The sequence below is a fragment of the Salvia splendens genome, chromosome 12, assembly GCF_004379255.2.
Source record: "Salvia splendens isolate huo1 chromosome 12, SspV2, whole genome shotgun sequence".
NCBI lineage: Eukaryota > Viridiplantae > Streptophyta > Magnoliopsida > Lamiales > Lamiaceae > Salvia > Salvia splendens.
The window spans coordinates 22,890,463-22,917,700 of record NC_056043.1 but is presented as its reverse complement, the minus strand read 5'-3'; the positions used below and the strand labels follow the sequence as shown (position 1 = coordinate 22,917,700).

The 27,238-nt window shown below is 38.6% G+C and overlaps 4 protein-coding genes across 5 annotated transcripts; 1 reads left to right on the top strand and 3 right to left on the bottom strand.

Moving 5' to 3' along the window:
• Positions 1 to 1,283: 1,283 nt before the first annotated feature.
• LOC121759298 (UDP-galactose transporter 1-like) lies at positions 1,284 to 3,952 on the bottom strand. The gene is made up of 5 exons (XM_042154832.1): positions 3,469 to 3,952; positions 2,516 to 2,765; positions 2,195 to 2,402; positions 1,782 to 2,013; positions 1,284 to 1,608 (listed from the first exon to the last, which is right to left on the bottom strand). The coding sequence occupies exons 1-5, from the start codon at positions 3,577 to 3,579 to the stop codon at positions 1,399 to 1,401; spliced, it is 1,011 nt and encodes a 336-aa protein (XP_042010766.1). The 5' UTR covers positions 3,580 to 3,952; the 3' UTR covers positions 1,284 to 1,398.
• A 6,229-nt stretch (positions 3,953 to 10,181) lies between these two features.
• Positions 10,182 to 13,797, top strand: LOC121758602 (protein ALTERED PHOSPHATE STARVATION RESPONSE 1-like). Its single transcript, XM_042153973.1, has 4 exons — positions 10,182 to 11,404; positions 11,892 to 12,106; positions 12,407 to 12,630; positions 12,809 to 13,797. The coding sequence occupies exons 1-4, from the start codon at positions 10,246 to 10,248 to the stop codon at positions 13,548 to 13,550; spliced, it is 2,340 nt and encodes a 779-aa protein (XP_042009907.1). The 5' UTR covers positions 10,182 to 10,245; the 3' UTR covers positions 13,551 to 13,797.
• LOC121758603 (photosystem II 22 kDa protein, chloroplastic-like) lies at positions 13,682 to 15,073 on the bottom strand. The gene is made up of 4 exons (XM_042153974.1): positions 14,813 to 15,073; positions 14,629 to 14,745; positions 14,165 to 14,408; positions 13,682 to 14,090 (listed from the first exon to the last, which is right to left on the bottom strand). The coding sequence occupies exons 1-4, from the start codon at positions 15,002 to 15,004 to the stop codon at positions 13,846 to 13,848; spliced, it is 798 nt and encodes a 265-aa protein (XP_042009908.1). The 5' UTR covers positions 15,005 to 15,073; the 3' UTR covers positions 13,682 to 13,845.
• A 905-nt stretch (positions 15,074 to 15,978) lies between these two features.
• On the bottom strand, positions 15,979 to 18,853 carry LOC121758604 (TLC domain-containing protein 2-like). Of its 2 annotated transcripts, none has more exons than XM_042153975.1 (4): positions 18,235 to 18,853; positions 17,647 to 17,924; positions 16,540 to 17,013; positions 15,979 to 16,458 (listed from the first exon to the last, which is right to left on the bottom strand). In XM_042153975.1, the coding sequence occupies exons 1-3, from the start codon at positions 18,491 to 18,493 to the stop codon at positions 16,789 to 16,791; spliced, it is 762 nt and encodes a 253-aa protein (XP_042009909.1). In that variant the 5' UTR covers positions 18,494 to 18,853; the 3' UTR covers positions 15,979 to 16,458; positions 16,540 to 16,788. The 2 variants fall into 2 exon arrangements, with proteins under 2 accessions (XP_042009909.1, XP_042009910.1); XM_042153976.1 differs by having other exon boundaries at positions 16,709 to 17,013.
• Positions 18,854 to 27,238: the final 8,385 nt, after the last annotated feature.

Sequence of the window (27,238 nt, the reverse complement as noted above, 5' to 3'; positions counted from 1 at the left end):
GGGAGACCGCCGCCCTGATTCGGTTCCAGCCCTTCCGGCAATCCTCCCCGTTGCGGGGCCTCCCCTCCGGGCAAAATCTCTGGTAGGCTGCTGCTATCTTGCCCCACATGTTGACGATCCTTTGCTCGTTCGAAACGAGAGGATCGTCGCAAACACTCACCCACGCCTTGCTGAGCGCGACGTTCTCATCGTCCGTCCACCTCCTCCGTACCTCCTCCTCACCCGGCTGCGACGACTCGCCGACCTTCTTCTTGCCCTTCTTCTTTGGGGCGCCACGCCCCGGCACTGCCCCCCCTTGAACTAGAGTCTCCGGAGCTCCGAGAGTATCAAACCCCAACTCATCTAAGGAGAAACTATCAAACCCCAAGGGTGTTTGGGTCGATGTGTGCGAAGACCCAGTCGAAAAATCAAAACTGGGGCGATAGACATCCCCCGCCGTCGCCGGGGACCCCCAGGAGTCCCCTGTGTAGCCGGTACGACCCCCGGAGTCCCCTGTGTAACCGGTACGACCCCCGGAGTCCACTGTGTCGCCGGTACGACCCCCGGAGTCCACTGTGTCGCCGGTGCTCCCCCGGGCATCATCTGCATCCCGGGTACCCACCCCGGTATCGGCGGAAACCCCCCCGGCGGACTCCCCCCCATTGGGGCCCCGGGCATCATCTGCTGCCTCGAGTACATGTTGTAGTACCCGGGCACCTGACCCCATCCACTTCCCACAGGGATCGTCGGAGTTTGTGACCCGCTACTCCCGGAACTAGGCTCGTTGTTGAGATCCATTTCCCGTTGTTGATCTTGAACAGAAATTAAGATAGAGAGAGTACTCGTTAAAACAAGTGGTGCGAATGAAAATGACGAGCAAAGCGCGTATATATAGTGTTTCGGAAAAAAAAAATTAATTTTCGCGCTAGGCGGTGCGCTGGGCGATCCGGGCGCTGCAATAGCGCCGAACGGACCGCCCAGCCGACCGCCCAGCGCCACATAACCGCCCCGCGCTGCGCGGTTTCTCTCTCCACTCAGCCGCTGGGCGGCTGCAATAGACCGCCCAGCGAACCGCCCAGCGCCGGCGCTCGGCTGGGCGGTCGCTGGGCGCCTATTGTGGATGGTCTTAGGAAATACTACTACCCCATACTATATTTTTATGTAATGTACAAAATAATGTCTTCCATTCTGTGATTTTAACTTCAGACAGGAACGGCTACTTGTTCTCTACATGTCTGTTTATTTATCAGTTTGCTGAGTTGTAAAACAGTGAAAACCATGTACAAATTTGTTGCACAAGAGTATGTGATAATCTACTCCATTCTCCATTTGATTATAGTTTGGATGACAAAATGAGAAGAAATCTTGAATTTTCTACAAGTAAACATGTACTATTACCATTTCTGCTACAAACAATGTTCACACTTTGTCACTTACTAATGGGAGCAACTCCATCTTGCTTCTTGGAGTCCGGGGCGTATGAGGGGTTCCGGGTGATTGGGACGAGAGCTTGTGTCTAACGTACCCGTAGAAGGTGCATCCGACGAGGGTTATGGAGCATCCAACAGAGTTCATCATAGAGATCGGGTTGCGGAAGATCAGCCACGAACATGTCACAGCAACAGCAACCTAATAGATATAAATAAGAGAAACCAGATTCAAAATATCAGAACAGGAAAGGAAAATGAAACTCGTAATTCCTCCTCTCCCGACACTCAATGATACTACGTATTATAAACTCATTATAGAGATATGAACCATATTTATCAGAGTACGAGAGAGAGAGAAAGAAGAGCACTCACCTTGAGGTTTCCGGCAACATTGAAGGTCACGGCCGTGGTGGAATGAATGACGTAGAAGATTGAGAAGTTGAGGCAAAAGGCCAGCACTCCAGACCCAAATATGATGATGAGAGATGAGGGAAGAGAAGGGCATGTGTAGAGCCATGCCACAACACCCGATCCTTCGAGCAACAAGGCGGGCACAGCCAAGATCATCGTTGCAAATGGGGCCATATAATACACCGTGTTTATACTGCAATCGGAACCAAATTACAGATTGACTTGGAAACTAACAGTAAGCTTAACAAAGCTTGTATAAACCAACCAAATATGCACTTTCATAATTAACTAATCAATTTTCATTGTATAGTGAATTTGATCATCTAAAGTTAAGAACAAAAAACGACTGATGAAATGGGAAGGAGACATGTAACCTATCAAATTTGTAACCATGCAACAGAGACTCTGCAAGAATGGTTTTTGTGGAAGTAGCAAGACAGCCAAACAAAGCAGCACAGAAGCCAAACATGTTGAAACTGAGCTCCGTGATGGACGTGAGAAGAATCCCTCCAACAATAGGAATCAACGATGCCCAAATTTGCCAGTCAAAATACTTCTTCCAGATAAGCCACTGCAATAACACTGTTTCAAGAGCACGAGAAACAGAAAGTGTTTTACCATTGCGCCATGAACACTAAAACGGAAGTACTCTATAATTTAGTCACCGAAATCAATAACAACAATCAGAAACTCACCTGTCGTTGCCGGGGTGAAAGATTTGATGGTTTGCATGAAGGAAACAGGTATGTATCTCAGGCTAACATTCCCCAACACTATGTTGATACAAAATATAAACGACATAGGAAAAATCCGTCTCCATCGATCTTCTGGATCCACTGAAATGAGGGGCTTAAGTTTTAGCACTTTAATTACCAAGTATGCACCAATTGCCGAGGATATAAAGTGAACACAAGACACAGTCAACGGAAACTTAAAGTCCAGTTTCTGTCAAGATAAAAACGGAAAGAAATGGTTATGATTACAATTTTAATAAATTCAATAGCACAATTGAACCGAAGATGGCAGAATCACAGACATTCATAATCCATATTACTGCATAAGAATTTGAGATAATCTTCATTAATACTAATAAACACAACAAGATAACAAAACAATCACTTTAGTGTATTTTCATATGACATAGGTAATCCAAAACATTCCCTCTCCTTCTTAATTGCCTGGGACTTATATAGTTATCAATCTAATAACATCTAACAAGTTCTTCAATTTCAATGAAGTAATGCCTCAACTAGATATAGTATGCCAAAATTTAGAGCACCAGAATACTAAAACACTTACAGAATTGCAAGAAGCTTTCATCATTACTCTTCACATACACCAGACACACATATCATCCTATTATTCAATAATTCTAACAATTGACAATGGAAAGCTCTACATTAATCCCAATAAGTACAGAATCACAATGTTCTCTAAGGATATTAAGAAAAGAACAGAGGACAAAACTAAATTTTTTTCTAATGATTTCTGTTTACAAATGAGAAGAGAATGGCAAGAACCACATAGCAGCTAAGCATCATAAACTTTTAAGAAACAGCAAAGATCCACAAATTCGAATGAAGCCATAACCCAAAAAAGAATTAAATCCAGAAGTCCACTCCAAAATTCAAAAAATCAAGAATCAAACCTGAAAGATCCATTTATTGATGATGATAACAGTAACATTGAAACTCCACCATTGAAGAATAGCCAATACCGATCGAATTACACTCCACTGACATAACCTACCCTCCTCCATAATATGTCCAAACCCTCCCTAATCAAAAAGGTCCCAATAAAAATCCAAACTTTTTCAAGAAATCAGATCAAACGGGCGAAGGAGGGAAAACCCGGATGAGATTTCAGTGAATTTCAATAATTGGGCAACGGCGGTGGAGGGGATAGGCTGGGTGTAGCCTGTCCGAGTGATGCCATGAGGTGTTTTTATTTGAAGAGAATAATTCTTGTTACTGCGTTGTGATTTTGGTGGAATTCAAAACGTGTGTGGAAAATGGCGTACTCGTTGCTTCACATCCTTCACGCTTTAATCCCCTCTGTATTGGCGAACCTCCAAATCAAAACACGCAGCACAGCGGCAGATTGAGTGTGCGTCTATATCATCTACCTCTGTGTACGTTTCACTATTTGCAAATTTGTTGAAAGATTTAAGATCTTTTTTAAACATTTTAAAAATTAATTCATTTTTGTACACTGCCATCCATTTATAACTCACATAGTTAGGAAATCATTATTAGTTCTGTTTTTAAAAAAATAAAAAAGAAGAAAAAGTAAATTAAAAAATGTATATAAAAAATAACTACTCCATATTAACTTTTATGGGAAAACAAGTAAATATACATTTTTTAAATTGAAAAATGTAGTATAATACATATTCAAATAACCTTCTCGTTAAACAATAAATTTTTGTGAAAAAAGATAAATACTATAGTTTATAACTCTGTATTTCTCTATTTACATCCTCCTTTGAAGATGCTTTTAGGATGTTTGGTAGTAAGTCATGTAATTCGAAGTATTAGGGGGCGTTTGCGGTTGTATGCTTGGGTTGCTAGAGGTTTTTGAAAGAACTACTATTCGTACATTTTTAGTCTTTGAATATTGCATTAATAAAAATTCATAGACTGTCTTTGAACATTGATATAATATTAATGCAAAGACTTTTACATTTTTAAAGATTGTTTTGGACTAAAATATCCTCAAGCTATAAGAGTACTTTTTTTATGAGAAATAGAACTGTCTCCGACAACATTTAGTTTATTTATCTATTGTATTTCCCCAAGAGAAGTTGTCAAAATATTTGATAAATAATTGCTTGCTACGACACATAGTTGAAGGAAAATAAATGAATTAGGTCATGTTTGGTTGTCATGATTCTGTCTGGGAAAATAATCTGATTTCTTAAATTTAAAATTTCTGTGTTTGTTTCCGTTTTTAATCAAACTGGGAAAGTAATCAAAATCTTGAAACAAGGAAAGTTAGTACAACTTTCCAGGATTCTAAATCCTAACTTTTCTTAGGTATTCTTTTTCCCAGTTTTAGGATTCTTACATAATTAATGCAATATAGTACAGTTTATTATTATTATTATTATTATTATTATTATTATTATTATCATCATCATCATCATCATCATCATCATCATCATCATCATCATCATCATCATCATCATCATCATTTATTACAATGTTTTAAAAATAATTTAAAAGTATAAACCATACTTAATTTCAGGATAATAAATAACTATAATTCAAATTATCATAATTATAACTATATTATTAATATTTATCTTTATTTTTATTATCATAATAATAATAATAATTTATTAAATAATTAAATATAATTATAATTATATAATAATATAATAATTATTAATTAACAATAAAATTGTAGTGAAATTTTAAATAATAAAATTTATTCAATTAAAAATTAAGTAAATATAATGATAATAATAATAATAATAATAATCTTATTTATTATTATATTATTATATATTATGATGTATAATCCATATTTAAACTATCCATCGTAATAATAAATAAAATAATATAATTATTATCATTTGTAACTAATAATTTATTAAATAATATGTATTATTATTTTTATAAATAAAAAAAGATAAGCATATTTTTAGTTTAGTGTTTAAATCAAATATATACTTTCAAATCTTGATATTTTCCAAACACGGGAAAGTAAAGTTATTAGAAATCATATTCCCAGGATTCATTTTCTCAGGAATCATTTTTCTTGCCAACTTTACTTTCCCGTTAACCAAACATGGCCTAAATGGAAAGTTTGCTTTCTCATGAAAAAGACATAGACTACCCTTATAATAAGAATTAGATTCAGAAAATTGAAAAAAGTCCTTCCAACTATGATATTCAAGGACATCTGATGATATTAGGGACCGCAAATTATATTCGACTATATTTGTCTGTGACTCCCATTCAACCCAACTCTAATAATTTGTTAATAAAATATTTATTTCTCTTTCATCCATACATACACAATTAGGGATGTCAATCGGTTCAACCCATGCAGGTTCGGGCCAACCCATTCGGATTGTCACGCTATTTGGGTGAGGACTATTCGAGTTATGAATTTTTGGGATTGTAAATTTTCAACCATAACCCTAACTCATCGGGCTATTCGAGCCAAAAAGATTTCAAAAACAGCCCCTCGTAATAAAAAATTTCCTCTATGAAATAATTCTAAATTTTAAATTTTTTTCTCCTTAGTTTTAGAATCATATAAAATCTTGAAATTACATTGTTTTCAATATTAGTTGAAGACGAGTCTTTTATCTTGGTCTATATAAATATAAATCAAAAGTAAAGAAATCAGTTTGAATTAAAACTTGTGCCTGTGTCATTATTTTGGCATTGGTAGTAAAATAAATTTATAAAAATTAAAAATCGTATCTTACATAAATCACTATTAAAACAATAAATATATTGGGGGTAATAAGCCAACAATGAGGAGAGATGTTGGGATGGCGGATGAATGGGTCGAGGTGGAATTTGAGTTGGTAGTGTGGAACCAAGTGGGAATGTGTGAAATGAATATTGAAGAAGACCAGGGAATTGCAGCGCGTGAAATTCAAAAGTATAAAAAAACCCCTTAAACTTGGAATTTTTAATTAAAAACTGTAACCCATCGGGCTAACCCGCAACCCATTCGGGCTAACCTGTTTAACCCGCCAATCCTATCGGGCTAATACATTTAGCCCATTTTGTATATGGATTGCGAAATTACAGCCCTAGCCTATTTATTTGGGCTGACACTCAGGTTTTGGGTTAGATTGACATCCCTATATACAATAATCAACTAAATCCCTCCATCCGCCATTAGGAGTCCCGATTTACCCATTTTAGTCTGTCCGCAATTAGCAGTCCATCTCAGTTCACTTTTACTATAAATGGTAGGTAGATCTCATATTCCACTATCTTTTTGCACTCACATTTTCTTATAAAACTAATATATAAAAACATGTCTCACATTCCACTATCTTTTTCCACTTACATTCTTTTGTTTTTTTAAAACACATGCCGAACTCAAATGAGACTCCTAATGACAGATATGTGGAGTATAACTTTTACTGTACGCTAACCCAACTTAATCAAATACACAATTTTCTTATTTAGCATGAGATTTCACGAGTTGTTGGTTAATATGTTTAATTGTAAAAAAATGTGGATGTAAGTATTAAATGAAGAAAGAAAGATAATTAAAAATTTAAATTAAAGAGAAAAAGTGTTTAATTGTATTAATTAAATAAAAAAAGTTACTCTCTCTGTTCCCTCATAGTTGAGGTGGAACTTTTCGGTACATAGTTTAAGAAATTGATATTTAGCGTGTTAAGTAGATAAATAAAAAAGTAAAAGAGAGAGAAAAATAGAGAGAATAGAGTAGAAAGTGAATAAAATAGAGAGAATAATGTAAGAGAGAGTAAAATAAGAATGATAAAAAAAGTGTTAATTATTACTTCTTCCGTCCCACAATAGGAGTCACATTTGATGTGAGCATGAGTTTTAAGAAATATAAATAATAGTGTTGGAAAAGTTAGTGTACTATAACGTCCACTTTTTTATATTGATTTTATAATATAATGCGAGTGAAGTGAGTTAGTGGAATGTGCGATCTACTTACAATCATTTATGTTAAAAATGAAATGTGACTCTAATTGTGGGACAAACAAAAATGGCAAAATGCGACTCTTATTGTAGGACGGAGGGAGTATTATATATGGAAATGACTCAATTATGAGAAAACTTCTCAAAATAGAAAAATGACCCAACAACGAGAAAATGGAGAAAATTCTTTATTATTTCAAAAATAGAAATATATCAATCTTAGTTTCAAGGGGCTAGTGTATTCATATAACTAAGTACTCCCCCGGTTTTAGCCTTACAAAGATGAAAATTGTTCTATTTAGATTTCTCTTATATATAAGCATATAGTAGCTATGTAAAATCAGTTGAAGAGGAAATAAGATCTAACATTTGATTTGCATCAACTACGTAGAAATCTTACGTCAGTTTCTATATTGCCCTATAAATTTATAATGAAACAAAATACTCAGAATGAAAATAATCAAAACAAAACAAATTAATGGTTTTATAAATAGTTTCTTTAAAATACAACCATAAATTAAAACATTTATATATAATAGAGAAAATGTCTTCCCTTCAATAACCGCTTTGTTACTAGAAAATTAGGTGTCACAATTAAATTACACCATATTTATATAAAAAAACTCTTAAACATATCTTTTATATTTATAATTTTATCGTAAATTTATTTAAAAAAATAATATATCAAATTAAAGTTATTATTAATATATTTAATTTGATGTGTATTGAATATTTTTTTACAAATAAATAAATTGATAAAAAAATTGAGAGTAGAGAGGTGAAAGAGAAACTAAATACTCTCTCTGTCCTAAGAGTGTCCACAATAAGACCGCCGTGGCAGCCACTTTATTGCGCGGCTACGCCGTGGCGGTCTTTTGCAAGCCGGATGGGCACCGCGGCGGTCAGGGCTGAGTTGTGTACCCGGCGGAGGCGAGTGGCAGGCGGCGGTTGCTGCGGCTGCGCTGCGACAGTCTATTGTGCGCAGTGAGACCGCTGCGGCGGTAATATCCGATTTTTTTTTCCTTAATTTATTTCTATAAATCAAACATCTTCTTCATTTATTACTTCACATATCCACACTACAAATCCACAACCATATTTTCATCTCTCTAAAGTTTGCACAATGCAAAGCCACAACAGTGATTCCCCCGGCATCGGAGAATCGCACTATCCGAGCAGCGGGAGTCAGTATCCAACCAGCATTGCCGTCGACATGGGCGGCTTAGTCGGATATGGGGCTTGGGGGTATCAGGGTGTCCCTCCACCCAGGGGCGGATCTACTAGGAGGGGATAAGGGGCATTTGACCCTCCTCAATATATTTCATGTAGTATTATTTCATGGAGTAATTTTTAAAATTTTTTGATTTCCTTTATAAATGCCCCACCTCAAACTTTTAAAATTTCTTCTTAAATATATTTTTGCCCCCGTCGAATTGAAATCCTGGCTCCGCCCCTGCCTCCACCCCAAATGTGGGGTCCTCCCTCCAACCAGAGGACTTTGGGTCAACCCCAACCGGCATTTGGGGACTACCAGCCCAACATGGACGCTGTGAACAATCCAGTGATTGATACCACTACTCCCTCTGCCCCACCCCCCAATCCCTCGCTGATTTTGATTCTTTGACTTTCGAGCAGATGGGGTATCAGTCCAACCTGGTGGGAGAATCATGTACCGCACCCGTCATCGGTGCGTCCACCCGACCAGCAATCCTCTATTCGGGACGCGAGAACCGGTCCTTCTGCTTCTGGATCCCGTGCGGGAATGTCTGCCCAGGCGAAGGTGCTGTCCGGTAACTTGATGCTTCAGCGGCAGAAGCAGCTGATCGAGGTCTGTGGACGTTTTTGACCAACGAGACCAACTCGACGATCAGGCGGACGTACGAGGCTCTCATAAACAGTTGAAGGGCCAACTGGGGTTGCCCATCTCCGACGACGAGTTGGAGGCTGCTGGGGATGCAAGTGTTGCAGCGGATTCCGAGGATGACACCGAGTGAGCCGCCAATGTTTTTTTTATGTAATTCTCGTTGTATAATTTTCCAAAATTTATAATAGAGCGAAGATTTGGTTTTAATCTTTTTAATGAACTATGTTTTTTTTCTATTTATTTTTTACAATAATTTTGTTCTACTCCAGTGAAAATATACCAACAATTAAAAAAATTTTGAGGCGTGGTTGTGACGTGGCTGTACAAGTTTTATGTGGTTGAGGTATGGTTGTGATGACTAGGCGGGCATTTTTTTTTATTTTTTTTGTGTGGCTGAAGTGTGGCTGTTCCACTATTGTGGACACTCTAATTAAGGTAGTTGGACCGTGTTTTTTTTGGATTGTCCCAAGATAATTGAGTTATTTTTTTGGCAAAAACATTATCTTCTCTCATACTTTACTTTCTCTTCATCTCTCTTATTTTATTATCGCCACTTTAATGAATAGAGTACAGTACACGATAGAGCGAGAGAAAAAGGGGTAAAAGTGAAATAAAATGTAAAAATAAAAATATTTGTAAATATAAAAAAGTGATAAAAAGGTAAAATCATTGAAAAAGTATCTCCGAATAGGTTTACTCCAGATATTTTTCTTTTAGCTCAGTCTATCGCAATATGTATATTTCCCCCAAAATGATAGCAACTAAATTACCAACCACTGTAGTAGTACTATTACTATTTAATATAGTCTGAGTAAAAATAAAAAAAGAAAAAAGAACACTGAACAAAATCAGCTGAGCCTGAGCCTGAGCTGATGCATGTCAAGTAACGCAGAATCCATGGATATTTTCTGAAATGGGGTGCAGTGGCTCGAAGACGGACGATCTGCCGCTTGTGTCCCGCTGCCGCGAGCGCCGGGATCTCATACGCGCCGCCGCCAACCATCGCTACGCCCTCGCCGCCGCCCACGTTTCCTATTTTCGCTCACTCAAAGACGTCGGCGATGCTTTGCGGAGTTTCATCGACGACGAATTGGTAGCCACGTCAGCTTCTCCTTCCCCGTCTCCTTTGTCAAAGCTCGATAGTGAGTGTCATGGTTGTGAATCCGTGCATTTGCATGATTATGACGAAGACGAAGAGGAGGAGGACTCGCATTTGTGTATAACGGATTCTTCTACCGACGACGGTAGCGATCCAGAAGATCACCGCCATCATGATAATCATGTGGAGAAATCACCGTCTAATTATTCAGGCAATGTTTACTACATGAAGAAGTCAGCTCCGCCGCCTCTGCCTACGAAAACTCCGGTTGCACCACAACCGCATCGTGGCTTGTCAGATCCATACTGGAATCCTACATCTGGTTATGTAGGCGATGGTGCGTATTTCACCATTCCTCCGGAGAAAAAGACTCCGCCTCCGCCGTCACCAAATTCGTCGGCAATGGAGTTTTTTAACAGGTTTGATGCCTTTGATGTGTTTAATGGTGAATATGTAGGCTTAATTTCGTCTGGAGATCATGAAAATACTTTTAGTTCAATTAGCCCTAATTCGAGCAAAGTGAGGGTGAAAGGGGGCATTTCTAAATTGGGGGGAGAAACAGAGCATATAGCGTGTAGAGAGCCTTTCAAGGGAAAGAGAGTCACTAAATGTACTTCAAAATCTGTGCCGTTGCGCAACGGTGAAGGTAGTTCTAGATCAGTGCTTTTACGGGGTAGTGAGAAGAGAAAGAAATCACCATTGGCACTGCAGCGTAGTGTAGAGTGTGTAAATCAATGCAGTTCAATGAAGAAGAAGAAAGGGGCATGTTGTGAGCTGGAGAGGAAGTCTAGTGGAAATGCTGGTTCTTCAAGGTTGAGTAATGAAACTATGTTGTCAACTGGTGAGGCAAGAGACTTGAGGGACGTGGTGGCTGAAATTAGAGACAACTTTGAGATTGCGTCTGGCTATGGAAAAGAAGTAGCCATGATGCTAGAGGCGGGAAAGGTGCCTTATCGGCCTAGCTTCCTCAAAGGTGTGTCTCTTGCTGTTTTTGTGTCTAGTTTGTTCAGTTTGTGCTGGAAGTTGTTTTGTTATGCTGTTCCCATTTTGGCTTGGTGAATATTGCATTAATGAATGGATTCTACTTATTACTTACTAGACAAGGAGTAGAATGGCCGAGTTAATAGAATGCGATTTCAGGATATTTGTAACTGTAAGAGGCTAATGGTTCTGAATTCATAGATGATATAATGGCATTCAATCATTCTACTTGTTTATTTGCACTAAAAAAACAGTACATTTGATTATGGTTATGAATTCATAGATTTCTATAGCTTTTGTTCTGCTTGTAGTTCATTCATTCTTTCCATAGTTGTCATTAAATGTTTTGTGAGGTTTGGTTTCATTCAGTTCTTTATATTTGAAACTGGTTTGCATTAAGAGTTGTACCTACTATTTTCCTTCTAATTTCCATTTTGTATATATATTTTGTGCTGGAATGCTGACTAGTCCTTCGGCAGTGATTCTGTCACGGATATTGTACCTTACAGTACCATGGCTGACGTTTATGGATTCTTCGTCAATATCGTCCTTGACATTTGCTTCTAGATCGGTGAAGATGGCAAAGTTGTACTTTGACAACGTTGGAAAGGAATTTGGTGCCAAGTTCGGTAGCCTTTCTTCCACTCTGGACAAGATATATGCTTGGGAGAAGAAGCTTTACAAGAAAGTAAAGGCAAGTTGATACAGCTTTTGCAATTTTGTTTATTCTGTTTCTTTGAAATTAGTTCAGACCTGCACAAAATCAAAAAGACAAAAATCAAGAAAAATGGTCATGAATGTATTTGTTGATGTTTGCGGGATATTTGCATTCGTTTGTTGTTCAAACTGTACATGCTATGTATATAAACAGATACCCACTTGTGTATTTGCTGAAAGACTGACTCAAATCGTTGTAATTTGTATAAAGATTTGTAATGTGTATGTTGCAATCCAGTCTTGCTCAGTTATTCAGGATATGTGACCCTTTGTTTAGGATGAAGAAAACCTTCGGATCATGTATGAGAAGCAAAGAATGAAGCTAAATGTCGTTGATGAGGTTGGAGCTGAACCCACCAAGGTTTATGCTGCTGAAGTTTCTGCTCTAAGATTACTAATGGAGCTCGATGTTTGTGTCAAAGAAATTGATGTCATATCAAGTAGGATACAGAAGTTGAGGGATGAAGAGTTACAACCAAAGACCATTGCATTGATTCGAGGGTATGTGTATCTATTTCCTCATGCCAAATAAAATTCACTACACAAACCTTTGTTTCACCCTCATTTCTTATTCTCAAAATTTGCTTATTTCTGTTAAACCTGTACAAATGCAGTAAAGAATTACTACTATGAATATGCTACAGTTCACTTTCTTATTGTGTGTATCAATATTCCATAGGATGACTGGAATGTGGGACACCATGCTCGGATGCCATCAAAAGCAGTGTGAAGCCATCTCGAAGAGTAAAATGCAAAATCTCAGAGTGAAAACTGGTTCCCAAAGGAGTACCATCACAAATCTTGAAAAGGAGCTTCGTGCATGGCGTCGCCATTTCAATGATTGGATTTTCTTCCAAAAGTTGTTTGTTGAATCCCTGAATGGATGGCTTCAGCAGTTTCATCAACACGAACTAGAAGCAACTCCTTACATCCCCACTCCTTATTCACCGGGCCAGCTTGGAGCTCCTCCTGTTTTTGTGATCTGCAACGACTGGCACAAGGCAATGGAGGCCATCTCTGATCGAAGGATGTCAAATGCTATGAACGCCTTCACAGACGGCTTGCAGAAACTACGGGGAAAAAAGGATGAGGAGGTGCATCAACGGCTTAAAGCAGAACATGTTTTGAAGAACTATCAGAAACTGATGAGAACTCATCGCATAGAGATGCAGAGAATGAAGCATGGTCTTGATGGGTCAAAGCTGAATGATGTGAAGTTGAATTTGGATTGTTTGAAGCAGAGATTGGCGGAGGAGAGAACGAAGCACAACAATGCGAAGAATTTGGCGCAGACTGCAGCTTGTGGTAGCTTACAAGGAGGACTAATTCCTATTTTCAAAGAATTGGAGAACTTCACAATGAAAGCTCTGAAATCACATCAACATATTAGGCTGCAACATCCAATTTTGCAGCAGAGATGAGATGAGGACTCTGCAACATAATCTTAGTGTGACACTCTAAGTCTCTCTCTATATATATCTCAGTAGAGAGAATTGAAGGATGAAGACATATTTCATCTAAGTTTTGGCCTATCATGAAAGAAATAGTGTGATTGGTAGAAGATGTTGCATCTTATTTTGCAAGATATACGAAATATCCGAAGATGTTCCACAAACATGAAATATACATTTAAGATAGCAACAGAAGTGATTGAAATATGTTATACTACTTACTAACAAAACACTAGACATTTATTCAGACTTGGTATAAAAACATTTAATCATCTTCTTCGTCGGTGACAAACTTTCCCGTTCCCGGGTTAATTGCAGCAACAAAGAAGAAGACTATGTTGAACAACAAAAGGGGTTCGAGTTCGCCAATAGGGACTCCAGTCTCAATGTTCAACTGTGCAAGAGCTCCTTTTCCAGTTATAATTTCTCCAATTAAAGAGAAAGCAATTCCAAGTTGAGCCAATCTTCCAACAAATAGTTCATTGGCCTTGGTGAATCCGAATAAAGGACCTGTTCGTTCACATATAATCATATATATGTATAGAGAGAGAATAATAGAGTGTATTGAAAAGTGGTGACATTACCTTCTCCGAGTCCAAGAGCAGCCCTGAAGCCCTTGCCGGGGGCTATAACTGGACCGGGGCCAGTGACAGGGAGGTCGTCGTCAACGAACCGACCACGGTCTCCCAAGGCACCAATAGCTCCAAGAAGGGTGAAAAGGATGAAGAAAAGAAGAAGAGGCTCTGCCTCATAGATTGGAATCCCAGTTTCCAAGTTTAGTTGTTGAAGGATTCCTTTCCCAGTTATTGCCTCTCCCAATAGGGAAGCCTGCATCACATCCAATTTCTCATTTAATACACTATAAACATCGATATCGGTTTCATTCTCATAGGATAATTCATCTAAAACAGGAGTGACCATAACACTTGTATAGTAGTAATTTCAATTTTCTTTTTACATCAATGTGATATATTTTTATTTCATTTCTCAACATTCTCAAAATGAGCATAGCAATATCTAAAACTAGATGAAGAGAGAAGAAACTCACAGCGAATCCAATCATAGCAACACGACCAACAAAGAGCTCATTTTGCTTAGTGAAACCAATTCCACCAGATGTCCCAAAAATCCCATCTTCAACCTTAGCCTTCTCTTTCACCACTACCTGTAAAAATCATCAAATCAAAATAACCCAACAAAATTAAATAAAAAGAATAAAAGTGAGAAAAAACCTTCTTAGCAGGAGCAGCTTTGGCTTTGGATTTGAAGAGAGCAACAGTAGTAGTAGAGGAGGAGAGAGGAGAAGTATTAATCCTGGGAGAGAGGATAATCTCGGAAAATGACTGAGGTTTAAGCCTTTGGATCAGCAATGGCTGCTCACCTTTCAACAAGGGATTTGCAGTGAGCAGCATTGTTTGAGCCATGATACTAAAATAATGTGTGTGTGTGTGTGTGTGTGTGTTTGCTGCTGCTCTGGATTTTTTATTGCAAGAATGGTTAAGGTTTGTATGCTTTATTTATTGCACAAAATCTAGTTAGGATTTGTGAATCACACAATGGGTGGTGATGTGGATAGGGTATGAGAAAGAGTGATGGTCGTTAGGGTATCCACGATTCCACCTTCATTTCTAAGTTTGTTGGTGAGAGAAGTTTGTATCAACGATCAAGTATATCCTCTACTTCACTGATGAATCGCTTAGATTTATTTACTTAGGTTGATACTCAGTTTGATGGTAATATATTTTTATCAGAATTTCAAATAATTAACTTACATTATCATACTAGTTAGTATTTAAATTTATACTACCTTCACTTCTTTTAAAAATATCAACTAATTTTATTTTGGTATGTTTCTTAAAATAATGCAACTCTAATTAGATATATTATTTTATTTACAACTTATATCATTAGCATAAATTTAATAAGCAACAATTTTAATTGATAAATGAATATTAGATATCTTAAACATTAGGAAATAACTAATTAAAAAGTAATCAGGTTATTTATAATTTGACATTGAGTTCAATAATAATTTCATTAGTTGCACAAGTTAATATTCTATTGAGCGAGAATTATATTTGGGCTTAATTTAATTAGTATAGTTATCTCAACTTGGGATAAAAATTACAATTGTTTTGTACTTTCTCCATAAGAATTATTATGCATTTTCTTTGGGAAAAAAAAGATTCAACTTTGGGGTGATTCTATTATTTGGTTTTTAGGATTCAGTAAAAACGCCAAATCCATTGGCATATTTTTAAGTTAGCCAAGAGAAACTTCATAGTGTTCACAACTGCTATGAATGTGTGTGGATTGTATGGTGATTGGGGACTCTGGGAACATCCTTACATCTTTTGATGATTTGAACTATGGAGTCGATGAGGTATTTATAGGGCTCTAAATCAATCGTCAGCTTTGAATTAGGTAAGTATTGGACTTCAAAGGATAAAATAAGTTCAAATCCTGATCGGTCTCAAAATACTCAGATCCATAGTTTACTTGGAAAATATGTTAGAAAAGTCGGAATTAACTTCGTGGCGAAACTGTAGGATTGCAGAAGCTAAAATGAGGCACCTTGAGCTGCAAAACGAGCTTACTGCAGTCTATGAAACAAATGAGTCGCTTGAATATCAACTCAGCAAGAACCGAGACAGAAATAGTAGACCAAAGAAAAATATCAGCTGAAATAAAGAAATATAAGTATCAGGAATTGGAGAGCCAACTAACCAGAACAATACATGACTATGAGCTTCAATGGATAAGGTTGGACGAGCTAGAAAACGAGCAAAATGCAGTCTATGAGAGAAAAGAGTCGCTTGAATCTGAGCTCCACACCATCAAAGTAGAATCTACAACCATGTCTTCAAGAGTCGACTCACTGAAGGCAGAAATAAGAAGAAGAAAAATTGTTATCAGCACACTTAACGAACAAGTATCAAGAATTGGAGAACGAACTAACCAGAATGATCCGGGAATTCGAGCTCCAGCAAAGTATGCACTCAAACAGTGAACCAAAAGTTGAGCAGGTAGGTCATTCACTTAAAGTTTCCAACACTCATGCTTGTTCATTACTCTTATGGAATTTTTATTATGCCGGAGGATCTGGTTATTGCTGCTGATAAGCTTACCGAGTGCCATAGAACAATTGCATCGCTCGTAAGACAGCTTCAGTTCTTTGCAACATTAGAAGATTTCTTTCATAGACACTTCAAGCATACAAGGGTCTCGAGACAGTAAGTGGGAGCTCCACACCCTTATCAAACTTGGAAGCATCTATGACCAGCTTGACTGTGATAAGAATGTGAGACACACATCTTGCAAAAACAAATGTCAACCAATTGAAAACCCATTCTGCCTTCACAATCTTGCTCCCAGCATTACGGATGCCAGCCATACGGCGAACTTTCCAAACATGCAAAAAGACTGGAAGTAGCTGCATTGAGGAAGCATTACAGCGTCAGGAACAGCACCAAGATAAAGGATACATTTGTCATCATTTCTTCATTATCATATTTGTGATATTAAGAGTTAAGAATGATGATTCCGATGCATTACCCTAGTTTTAGATAACCAACTATAATATGCAGAACAAATAACAAAATAATTACAAACAAGTTCTTTAAACTTTCCCTGACATGCCAAAAGTAAATTCCTGTCACTCTGATAGTATAATATATTAAGAAAAAGACTAAGATATGCAAACACATAAGCATCAAGGGCAAATGCTTATAATACATTTAAGAAGCAGACTTGAGTGAGTGATCTATAAGCTTGGTAGCATTAGCATCAGGCACTACAGTATTTTGTAATCCTTCAGCGCTAAAGTTATAGTGGGAATGAGGCACAAATAAAGTATGATAATAATGCTATCGCTCACGATGACTAGTTTCATTGCATCATTTCACAAATTGAATACCTCGAAATATAACCCAGTTTCATAACTCCATGATGTCTTTCAACTTCCAATGTTAAAGTCAGATTATAAATGAAGAAAATGCAACTTGTGATAAAAATGCAAGCGCATGTGATACGTGCATTAGAACGACACAGGCACACTGTATTTTACCTCACAAATGAGAGTTAGGATAAGATAGTTGATGGTGATATTCCGATACAATGCCAGCGTGAAGCAAACTAGGAGCACTAAGTGATGCACTGGGATTGCGGGGATCCAACCACTGTACAACTGATAGAGCAGCATGTCCAACTGATCATATGCAAAGTAACCGCACGAAAAGCACAGAGCTTGATATGCCCATTGCCAAGTATCCTCAACCAATTGTGAGTGTTCAAACATCTTATCTACGCCAATCTCCATTGACTGATTCAGCAAGATTAGTACCACTGCGATGCACATGAAAACTCTGTTTCAGAAACAACCAAACAGGTTTTTTGCTCAATGCAACTCTAGAAAACAAGCATTTTTCTTAATTGCAACATACATCTAAACGCGGATACTAAAATTGTATACAGTTCGGGCCATAATCGACGCACAATATGCCCTATTAGTTAACAAATCAACAATTTTTCACAATCAGCAACAATAAGCACAAATTTCTTAGTATAATTTGAACTTCACTTGTATAGAAGCAGAGAAAAGAAAAGGAACGTATAACTAAATCAGTACTTATAAATCCCTAATTGAGAAGCTGACCAGAGGCGGAGGTGATGGATGAATGGAGGAGGGAAACGCACGTGTTGACGAAGAGCGGGTCAGGTGAGACGAAGTTCGATATAACGGCGTTGGCGAGCTGGAAAAAAGCGAAGCCGGTGATGATAGGAAGTAGCTCCGAGCGCTGATTGAAGAGGATTTCGAAGAAAACTGAGACGCTCCACATCACTAGAGTAGCCATAAAAAACGCTCCGGCCTCGCTCTCTTTCCGATTCCTGTTCGCACCGCCTTCCTTCGCCATATTTGGTTCGGTAATTTTTGCCGGTGGTTGAGCTGTGTTATAATCGGTGGCTATCTGTAATTGCGAGGATGAAATCGATTGAGTGATTCGTGCGAAGAGAGAAAATCGATCTTTATTGATTGAAGAAGTCGAGCTACAGCTAAAAGAAAAACTGAATTGAAAACAGACTTTGACTACTATTTAAGCTGACACATCTAACGACTAGTTAGATCTAACGGCTACGACTTAATCTCTAAACTAGCAACATATCGGACGGCTGCTGAACATCTGAAGCTTGAGAGCAGCTTCAATGACTTCCACTTTGCTTTTAACTTTGATTTCATAAGCCTGAAGCTCTGGTGCAGTTGAGTAACCACCATCCTCACAAATCTCCACCTTGGTTATTCAACTGGCTACCATTCCATTCTGTATAAACCAATGAGCTTCATGCACAACTCTAGTTTGCTTTTAGGCAACGGCTTTGTTAGCATATCAGCCGGATTTTCGGTTGTGTCCACTTTGAACACCTTCACTTCACCTCCTTCTATCTTCTCTCTGATGAAGTGTAGACGCACATCAATGTGCTTACTTCTCTCGTGATATACTTGATGTTTAGCTAACTGGATTGCACTTGTATTGTCACAACCAATGGCTACAACCTCCTGACTCACTCCAAAATCTGCCAGTATACCTCTGAGCCAAAAGCTTTCTTTAACCGCAGCTGCTAAGGCCATGAACTCAGCTTCAGTTGTGGATAACGCAACAACTGCTTGAAGACTATTTTTCCAGCTTACAGCAGATCCATAGAGTGTAAATACATAGCCAGATTGAGATCTTCGAGTGTCTAAGTTGCCTGCATAGTCTGAATCAGACCATCCCATTAGAGCCTCATCTGTTGACTCTCTACCTCCATCAAACAGAATCCCAATGTTGCTGGCTCCTTTCAAATACTTCATTAACCATCTCAAAGCCGACCAATGTTCCTTGCCATGGCCAGACATGTATCTGGAAGTTGCAGAGACAGCTTGTGCTATATTAGGCCTAGTGCTGATCATAGCATACATTGCACTTCCTATTATGCTTGCATATGGAATTCTCTGCATCTCAGACTTTTCTTCACTTGTCTTTGGCTTTTGTTCCATCGAGAGCTTGTAGTGTTGACCCATAGGAATGGACACCTGCTTTGTATTATCAAGTCCAAACTTTCTGAGTACTCTCACAACATAGTCTGACTGGGTTAACCATATCTTCTTCATTCTTCTATCTCTGATAATGGTCATCCCCAGAATTCTTTTTGCTGACCCTAAGTCCTTCATTTCAAACGCTGACTTCAAGACTTCTTTAATCTTCTGGATTTCACTCTTACATGATCCAGCCAGTAGCATGTCATCAACATACAAGAGGAGATATGCTACTACAGCTCCACCTTCATGCTTAATGTACACACACTCATCAAATTTAGAGCTGACAAAACCCGATCTGAGCATGTGTTCATCAAACTTTCTATGCCACTGTCTGCTGGCCTGCTTCAAACCATATGGGCTTCTTTTTAGTAGGCAAACCTTCCCCTTGTCCTCTGGCCTAATGAAACCCTCGGGCTGTTGCATATAAATGGTTTCCTTGAGATCCCCATGTAAGAATGCAGTCTTTACATCGAGTTGCTCTAATTCCCAGTCCCTCTTTGCCACAATAGCTAGCAGTATCCTTATTGAAGCATGCTTCACCACTGGACTGAAAACCTCATCAAAATCAACACCATGTTCTTGTGTGAAGCCTCTTGCCACAAGTCTGGCCTTAAACCTTATTCCTTCCTCTGGAGCAGCCTCAATTTTCTTTTTAAAGATCCACTTACAACTAACAACTCTCCTCCCATCCGGTTTCTCCACCAACACCCAAGTCCCATTCTTCAATAAGGACTCTATCTCCTCTATCATAGCCTGCATCCACTTCTCCCATTCCTTGCTTTGCATAGCCTCATTATATGTCGCAGGTTCTGAGTATTCTACTTCCTCAGCTACCAATAGAGCAAAGAAGAGAAATTCTGAGTCTGAGTATTTTGCTGGCAATTTGATAGACCTTCTTGCTCTGTCCCTGGCCAGGCCCCAATTTCTCAGATCAGTTGTTGCAGCTTGATGTTGGTGAGAATTCTGATCATTGTCAGTGTTATCAGGCTGGAATTCAGATTCCACCTCAGCTCTAGAATTAGACTCTATCTCAATTTCAGACACAGGCTCCACCTCAACATCATAAGTTTCCTTACTACTGCTAGATTTCACAGCAGCATTATCAGTATCTTTCTTGAATGGTAACTCTTCTTCCCAGAAGACCACATCTCTGCTGATAACAATTCTTGACTTTCCAGGCTCCATACACCAAAGCCAATAGCCTTTAACCCCAGGCTGGTATCCTAACATGACACACCTTAGAGCTCTAGGTTCTAATTTTCCCTGCTTCACATGAGCAAAGGCCTTGCAGCCGAATGTTCTCAATCTGGAATACCCACCATTGCTCCCAAACCATCTAAAATCTGGTGTGTCACCATTTATGGATGTAGATGGACATTTGTTCATGAGTTTGACAGCCGTTGATGCTGCTTCTGCCCAGAATTTCTTCCCCATCCCTGCAGCTAGAAGCATACATCTCACCCTTTCCAATATAGTCCTATTGGCTCTCTCTGCCACCCCATTCTGAATGGTACGCAGATCTCACAAAGTCAGACAAAATGACGAATAACGAGGCGTTAAATGCAGCTATGGACCAGTATCGTTTTTGCATTTCCCATTACCAGTGTCATTTTTTTATTGATATGATAAATTGATAAAAATAATTTAAAATATTGAGAGAGACAATTTATATTGAAAATAGTTTTTCTTTCCTAAAAGAGAGATCCACATGTCAAGTTTGTAGGGTTGTATTAGGAAATGTACAGTGATTCCTTCCAATTTTCAAAGGGAGAGGATCCCCTGCTGTGGAGGAATCACAGCAGGGCCTGCTGCCCCTCACATTCCAATTTTTTAATAATAACAAATAATATTAAAAAAAAAAATTAATAAAAAATTTGAATGTGAGGGGCAGCAGGGCCCTGCTGTGATTCCTCCACAACAGGGGATCTCCTCCCAATTTCCAAAGACTTCGTTAAATACATGGAGTAATTATCTAGATAAAATTATTTTTAAAAAGTAACAGTTCTGGAACTTCAAGAGCATAATCATCCTTATTTATGATACAAGCTGCAATAACCTAAGTTCTTCCACGTCCCTATCTCAATACCGTCTCATCCATTCACTATTCATAGACCCCACTGCACTTTTTATCCCATCTCTTAACTAAGAGATAACACTTGTTCCCTCCATCTCTTAATCATCTTATCCCTTAAGTATTCATTCAATTTCATTTTTTCTTTTTTATTTCTAACAAATTCAATTAATAAAAACGCACTTCATTAAATAAAAAAATTACAATTTAAAATTCTAAATAAATGAAAAACACATAATTAAAATCTTAAAAAAAATAAAAAAAGACATAATTTAAAATACTAAAAATTAAAAATTGCACACTAAAATTATAAAAACTACCCCGCCGGTGAATCATCCCCCGAAGGCAGTGCACCCAAGCTAGATGGAGGGGGAATACCAAGTTGACTTGACAGATACTCAATGCCGGCAAGATGAGCTTGATATTGGGCAGTCGTCATGTGGGAAGTGTCAGCCATTGTGGCGGTGAAGTACATGGACATTAGGGAGGACGGAGACCCTTGGGAGCCCCCTGCATCGGATGTTGGGAACTCAACCTCTTGTGAGGCGTTGCCTTCCCCGCCATCACTAGACGAGTATTGGCCACCCGCCGTATGCTTCGTGCGTTTCGAGCTCGAGCCCGTGCTGGAATCGACACTGCCAGCCCACCTATCAAGTTGTTTGACCGCCTCCCAAACATCGGGAAATTTGAAATCTTTTTTGGTGTCGGATTTAAAGACTCGCAAAGCCGTTCTCTGAATGTCGGCTCCACTGGCTCAGCTTTGGTATTGCTCTGCTTCCCTCTTGTAGATCCCATAAAATCTTTTGACATCTCTGTCGGCTCGCTCAAAATGAGCACGAAGCATCTTCAGGTTGCGGCTGAAGGCTCCATTCGGGTTTTTTGCGTTGTATACTTGGGTGACCTTATCCCAAAAACACTTGCGGGTTTGTTGATTCCCGATGATGGGATCGTTCGACCTACTGATCCAAGCGTCGAAGAGAACCATCGTCTCCGCTAGTGTGTATGGATGACGACCGCCGTCCTCACCGCCCTCCACCTCCTCCGAAGTGTGTTCCTCCAGAATATCCTCCCTAATTTGGGATAATCCCTGCGTTTGCGTGCTCGTCGGACCGGCGGGACGATAGTATGTATGAACTGGAAAAGATGGTGTTTTGTACGCCGGGGTCGATGAGCCTTGGGTGGACGGCGACGAACCGGAACCGGAAGCAATCAAAACATTGTACATGCCCCCCAGTCGACAAACGCGTTCAAGTCGTAGCCGCCGCCCTCGCCGCCAGAGTTTCCGTCACCGGATATTTTTGCAGATTTTTTTTTGTTTTTTCTTTTGTTCCCACATTCATCTATAAATAACCCAATTCCTCCACCATTGATGGAGATCTGCACCACACATATAGAACAGTCATTTTAAAATATCTTCATTTGTAACTGCCCCACTAATTTTAGTTTACAGTTTCTTTTATTTTAAATATGACAAATGATCTGAACTTAATTTTGATTCCCTCATTTACACCTTTATTGTAAAACCTCCCACTCACTCCACTTAGGCTTTTATAGTTCACACGATTTTAGCTGCCCTTTAATTATACATTTCTAATTTAATATAATTTTTTAAATTAAATGACAATCTTGTAAATTTCTTCAAAACTCTCCTTTTATATTTTGTGTAGATTAACTAATATCCAAATGTTATAGGAAAATAATAACCCCTTGTTCAATGTCAAGGGAGATAACAACAACTTTTCATCGCGTCCCAAATACAACGAGAGTTTACCTGGGCTCGTACCCCAGATAACGTTAAGAAGTTTTAGTTTGAGGAATTTCGAGTAAGTTTTAATTTGATAACAAAGAAATTTGTTTTGCTTAATTATATTTAACTATTTCATTTTTCTACTGGCCCGATTCATGGGAGCAAGAGGTTCATACCATTTGGGCTAAGAGAGCTGCAATTAGATTTAATTAAAAAAGATGAGAAGTGCTAATAGAGGAAGGCCGGGTTACGTGCCGGAAGATACGTGGAAAGAGTTACTAGAGCACTGAAAGGATCCCAACGTGATTAAAATTTCAGATCTTGCAAGGAAGGCTAGACATTCTGAGCCAGATGGATCCGACACCGGATATAGCAAGAATTTTGGAGGCTCAACTTCTGTTGCAGCAAAGGCTCAAAAGATGGTAAGTACTGTGTAGATATACATACAGAGAGAGAATTCATTTTTGTAGTAATCTTTGTTTTATTATATTCTTGCTAAATAGGCGAAAGAAAAAGGTGTTCCCATTAGTGAGGTTGCATATGAATCATTCATGGTACTACACAACAAGAATGGGGAGTTCACATATAAGAGGACTGCAGATATATATAACTGATGCACTTTTTATTAGCACTAAAAATACCTGCAAGTATATAAGGTAAGAATAGTATAGTTAATGGTCAGTACCAAATATCGAACACAGGGAAAAAGAACACAAATTGGCTATCCTCTACTAAGCTTCTTTGACTATTTGGAAAACCGAAATATTTTGGAATTTTTGAAAGTAAAAGTAAATAAAAGCAAATAAACAACTAATTGCAAGTAAAACACAAAGATAAATATGAGAGATAAGAGAATTCCAGGGATGTGCGTTCACAGTTATGGTTATACAAATTCCTACTGCAATACCCTAGCACAGTTCTTACTTCAGTAGGACGAGTCGCCTAACTTATGCTCATGCGATACAAACGTAGATTACTAACACTAGGGTTGTCAACTCACCAACCCCCTCTCACGATTATGTAGCAAGTAATATTAAATCATCACAGAATGTGTCACTCAAACGTGAAGCATTATCCAACACTTAGGGAATAAACGAAGTAAAAACAAAACGGATATTAAATAGCAAAACGGAATTGTATAACTGACTAGGCTCGTCTCATGCATGTGTTATGTGATAAAACTACATCCAATACTGCAATGTAACGTTCAATTTTGAGCCAGGTGTGTGTGAAAGTCCGCCATATTTAAAGAATGAACTGATCAACTGAGCAGACGAACGGATCAAGGAGAGATCAAATTTGCTGCGCAAACGGATCAAGTCAGACTACATGACATGCAGCATGAGCACCCGATTAGAAGATTGAGCGTCACACAAGAAAAAATCCCCATGGGCGAAGGATAAGAAAGACTTTTCGAAGGACAGTTGCCCTAGGGATCAAGACCTCACGCCTTCCTATAAATGAAAATAGAGAAGGAGGAGCTTCCAGCTCTTGGCACTCAGTAGATTTCAACTCTCTTCTAGTGCTGAAATGGGAGCTCCCAACACTTCAAACTCCTGAATTTCGTCGCATACACACTTGGTTCCTGTTTTAGTCTAGTTTAGTAGTGGTTTGGTGTTGGTTTTTGTCACGTTGATCATTTGGTTCTGTAATTCCGTTCCGAGAAGGGACGATGAAATTATTTCTGATTTAGTTTGTTTCCTTTTAGTTCACGTTTTGTTTTGTTTTAGACTGTGAATGTTTCAGTTTAGTAATTTGATGTTATGATTTTCGTTCACATTGAAATGTTCTGTTTACCATGCATGCCTTCGCTGATTTACCTTTGAGTCCGATTTATGATTTATGTCTTAGCTAAGTGTTTTTGTTATTGTTCAAATCTGTTAGATCTAAGTTTTAACTTTCGAATTCTGTTTGGTCATGAAGAAATCTGGTAAGAAAATGCTAGGATATTTGGATCTGGTTATAGACAGTTTGGTAGAGTAGATCGGAGTAAGTTTACGATGAGTTATGATGTGATCATGTTCAATTTAGTTCTGAATGTCGTAGATCTGAATATGCTCTGTTTTTCATGTTGATTCTGTGAAGAAGATGAAGTTGTTAGAAAAGTTTTGCTTTAGCGTACGTTTTGTAGGTGACTGATAGTCGTTCACTTTATTCTGTTTGGCCATTTCAGGAAATCTTAGTATGAGTTGATCAAGTAGTTTTAGTTTCGTTTAGAAAATGGATCAGTTTAGTTAGTTTACTCTCTCAGTCCGTAGTTTAACTTAACCCATCCTGTAAAGCGTGGCAGCAACCATTCCAATTTGTGTCCGCAACAAATGTAAAACGCATCGTTTCTGTGGGATCGATCCTTACTTCCCTACACTAGTTAATAGTATTGTGGGTTAAGGTTTTGAAACGCTTTGAGTCCCTCCTTCTGCACTCAAGTCAGGTTAAGTCAAGTTGATCAATCTGAATTTCCACTGGAGCGACTCACCGACGTTTGCAGGTATAAGGCATACATTTGGCCAGCTGGATCAGTTTGACTATCTAACTTGAGCAATCCACAACAATAATAGCAAGAAGAAGAGAAAAATCAAAGAAAACCGAGTCGTTTCAAATGGCGCCGTTGCCGAGGATGATGGCGTTTATCATACATTTGTTGCAAGTCACTTTGGTGTGAATATTGTTGATATTTTCCGTTTCTTTCTTTTATTGCAGTTTAGAGACAGCTTAGAGATAACAACAAATCAACGTCCTCATCTATGTGGATCAACTGTTTAACCCACTGGTGTGGACTAAGGGGGCAACAGGGGCAGAAGAACACTTAGATGGGCGGAGCGTCTCAACTTTTGTTGAAGAAATTTAGTTTAAATTTTGTAAATAAAATTTTTGTTGTTTTTTGTTTTCCCCAGTTGGAAAGCACCGAGTTTAGAAAACAAACAAAGGAAGAGGTGGAACCTAACACTGATCAATTCAGAATACCTCTCATTTCAACAAGAAACTCGGATGCTAGCAGTGAAAGAAGTCAGGACATCACATTCGTGAGTCCGCTTGAATCAAAAGCCACTACAACCAAGGAGGAAACCACCATGGTTTGTGATCAGGAAGATGATCTGGAGATAGGTTCACTCTATGCCCACTCGGAGAATGAACCAACACCTACCATCACCACCACCAGGGGGCAGGAAGCAATGTGTGTGAAACCATAAGTACTTGCCATCTTACTTACCTTTTGGGGAGATAGTACTGAAAGTCCAATAGAATTTCTACGTGAGTTCAGCAAAATCTGTGGAATGCAGAAAAGGTCGACTGGGTCAAGTGAGGAGGATTTCAAGCTAAAAACCATCCCCCTCTCCTTAAAAGGGGAAGCAGATGTTTGGTTTAGGGGATTGGCACCTAACACCATCAAGACATGGTTAGACTTTAGAGGGAAGTTTTTAAGCAATTCTTTCCGGCGAAAAAGACGAATGCACTCCGGAGGGAAATCAAGGAGGCTACCCAGGGGTATGATCAGAGCATGAGTAAATATTGGCACAGATATAAAGATCTTCTGGACACATTCCCAAATCATAACATGATGGATGTGGAGATCTATTCAAGATTCTACGAGGGGATGGATGCAAAGAACAAGGACCTGGTGAACTCATCAAGTGGGGGAAGTTTCTCCAAACTCAGGTTGAGTAAGGCCAAGATTGTCATGCAAAAGGCTTCTAAATGCAAAACGAGAGTACGATGATACATCGATCATCCCATCGCAAGGGAATGTTATGATTACTCCCACG

Coding starts and splice junctions, on each gene's coding strand:
- LOC121759298 (XM_042154832.1), bottom strand. CDS start 3,579: ATGGAGGAGGGTAGGTTATGTCAGTGGAGTGTAATTCGATCGGTATTG. Junction 2,403..2,515: donor TTTCACCCCGGCAACGACAG/GTGAGTTTCTGA, acceptor CTCTTGAAACAG/TGTTATTGCAGTGGCTTATC. Junction 2,014..2,194: donor CATGGTTACAAATTTGATAG/GTTACATGTCTC, acceptor TTCCGATTGCAG/TATAAACACGGTGTATTATA.
- LOC121758604 (XM_042153975.1), bottom strand. CDS start 18,493: ATGGCGAAGGAAGGCGGTGCGAACAGGAATCGGAAAGAGAGCGAGGCC. Junction 17,925..18,234: donor ATCCATCACCTCCGCCTCTG/GTCAGCTTCTCA, acceptor TGTGCATCGCAG/TGGTACTAATCTTGCTGAAT. Junction 17,014..17,646: donor TCCTAACTCTCATTTGTGAG/GTAAAATACAGT, acceptor TCCTCAATGCAG/CTACTTCCAGTCTTTTTGCA.
- LOC121758602 (XM_042153973.1), top strand. CDS start 10,246: ATGGGGTGCAGTGGCTCGAAGACGGACGATCTGCCGCTTGTGTCCCGC. Junction 11,405..11,891: donor TCGGCCTAGCTTCCTCAAAG/GTGTGTCTCTTG, acceptor GTCCTTCGGCAG/TGATTCTGTCACGGATATTG. Junction 12,107..12,406: donor AGCTTTACAAGAAAGTAAAG/GCAAGTTGATAC, acceptor CCCTTTGTTTAG/GATGAAGAAAACCTTCGGAT.
- LOC121758603 (XM_042153974.1), bottom strand. CDS start 15,004: ATGGCTCAAACAATGCTGCTCACTGCAAATCCCTTGTTGAAAGGTGAG. Junction 14,746..14,812: donor AAGCTGCTCCTGCTAAGAAG/GTTTTTTCTCAC, acceptor TGATTTTTACAG/GTAGTGGTGAAAGAGAAGGC. Junction 14,091..14,164: donor TGCTCTTGGACTCGGAGAAG/GTAATGTCACCA, acceptor GTGAACGAACAG/GTCCTTTATTCGGATTCACC.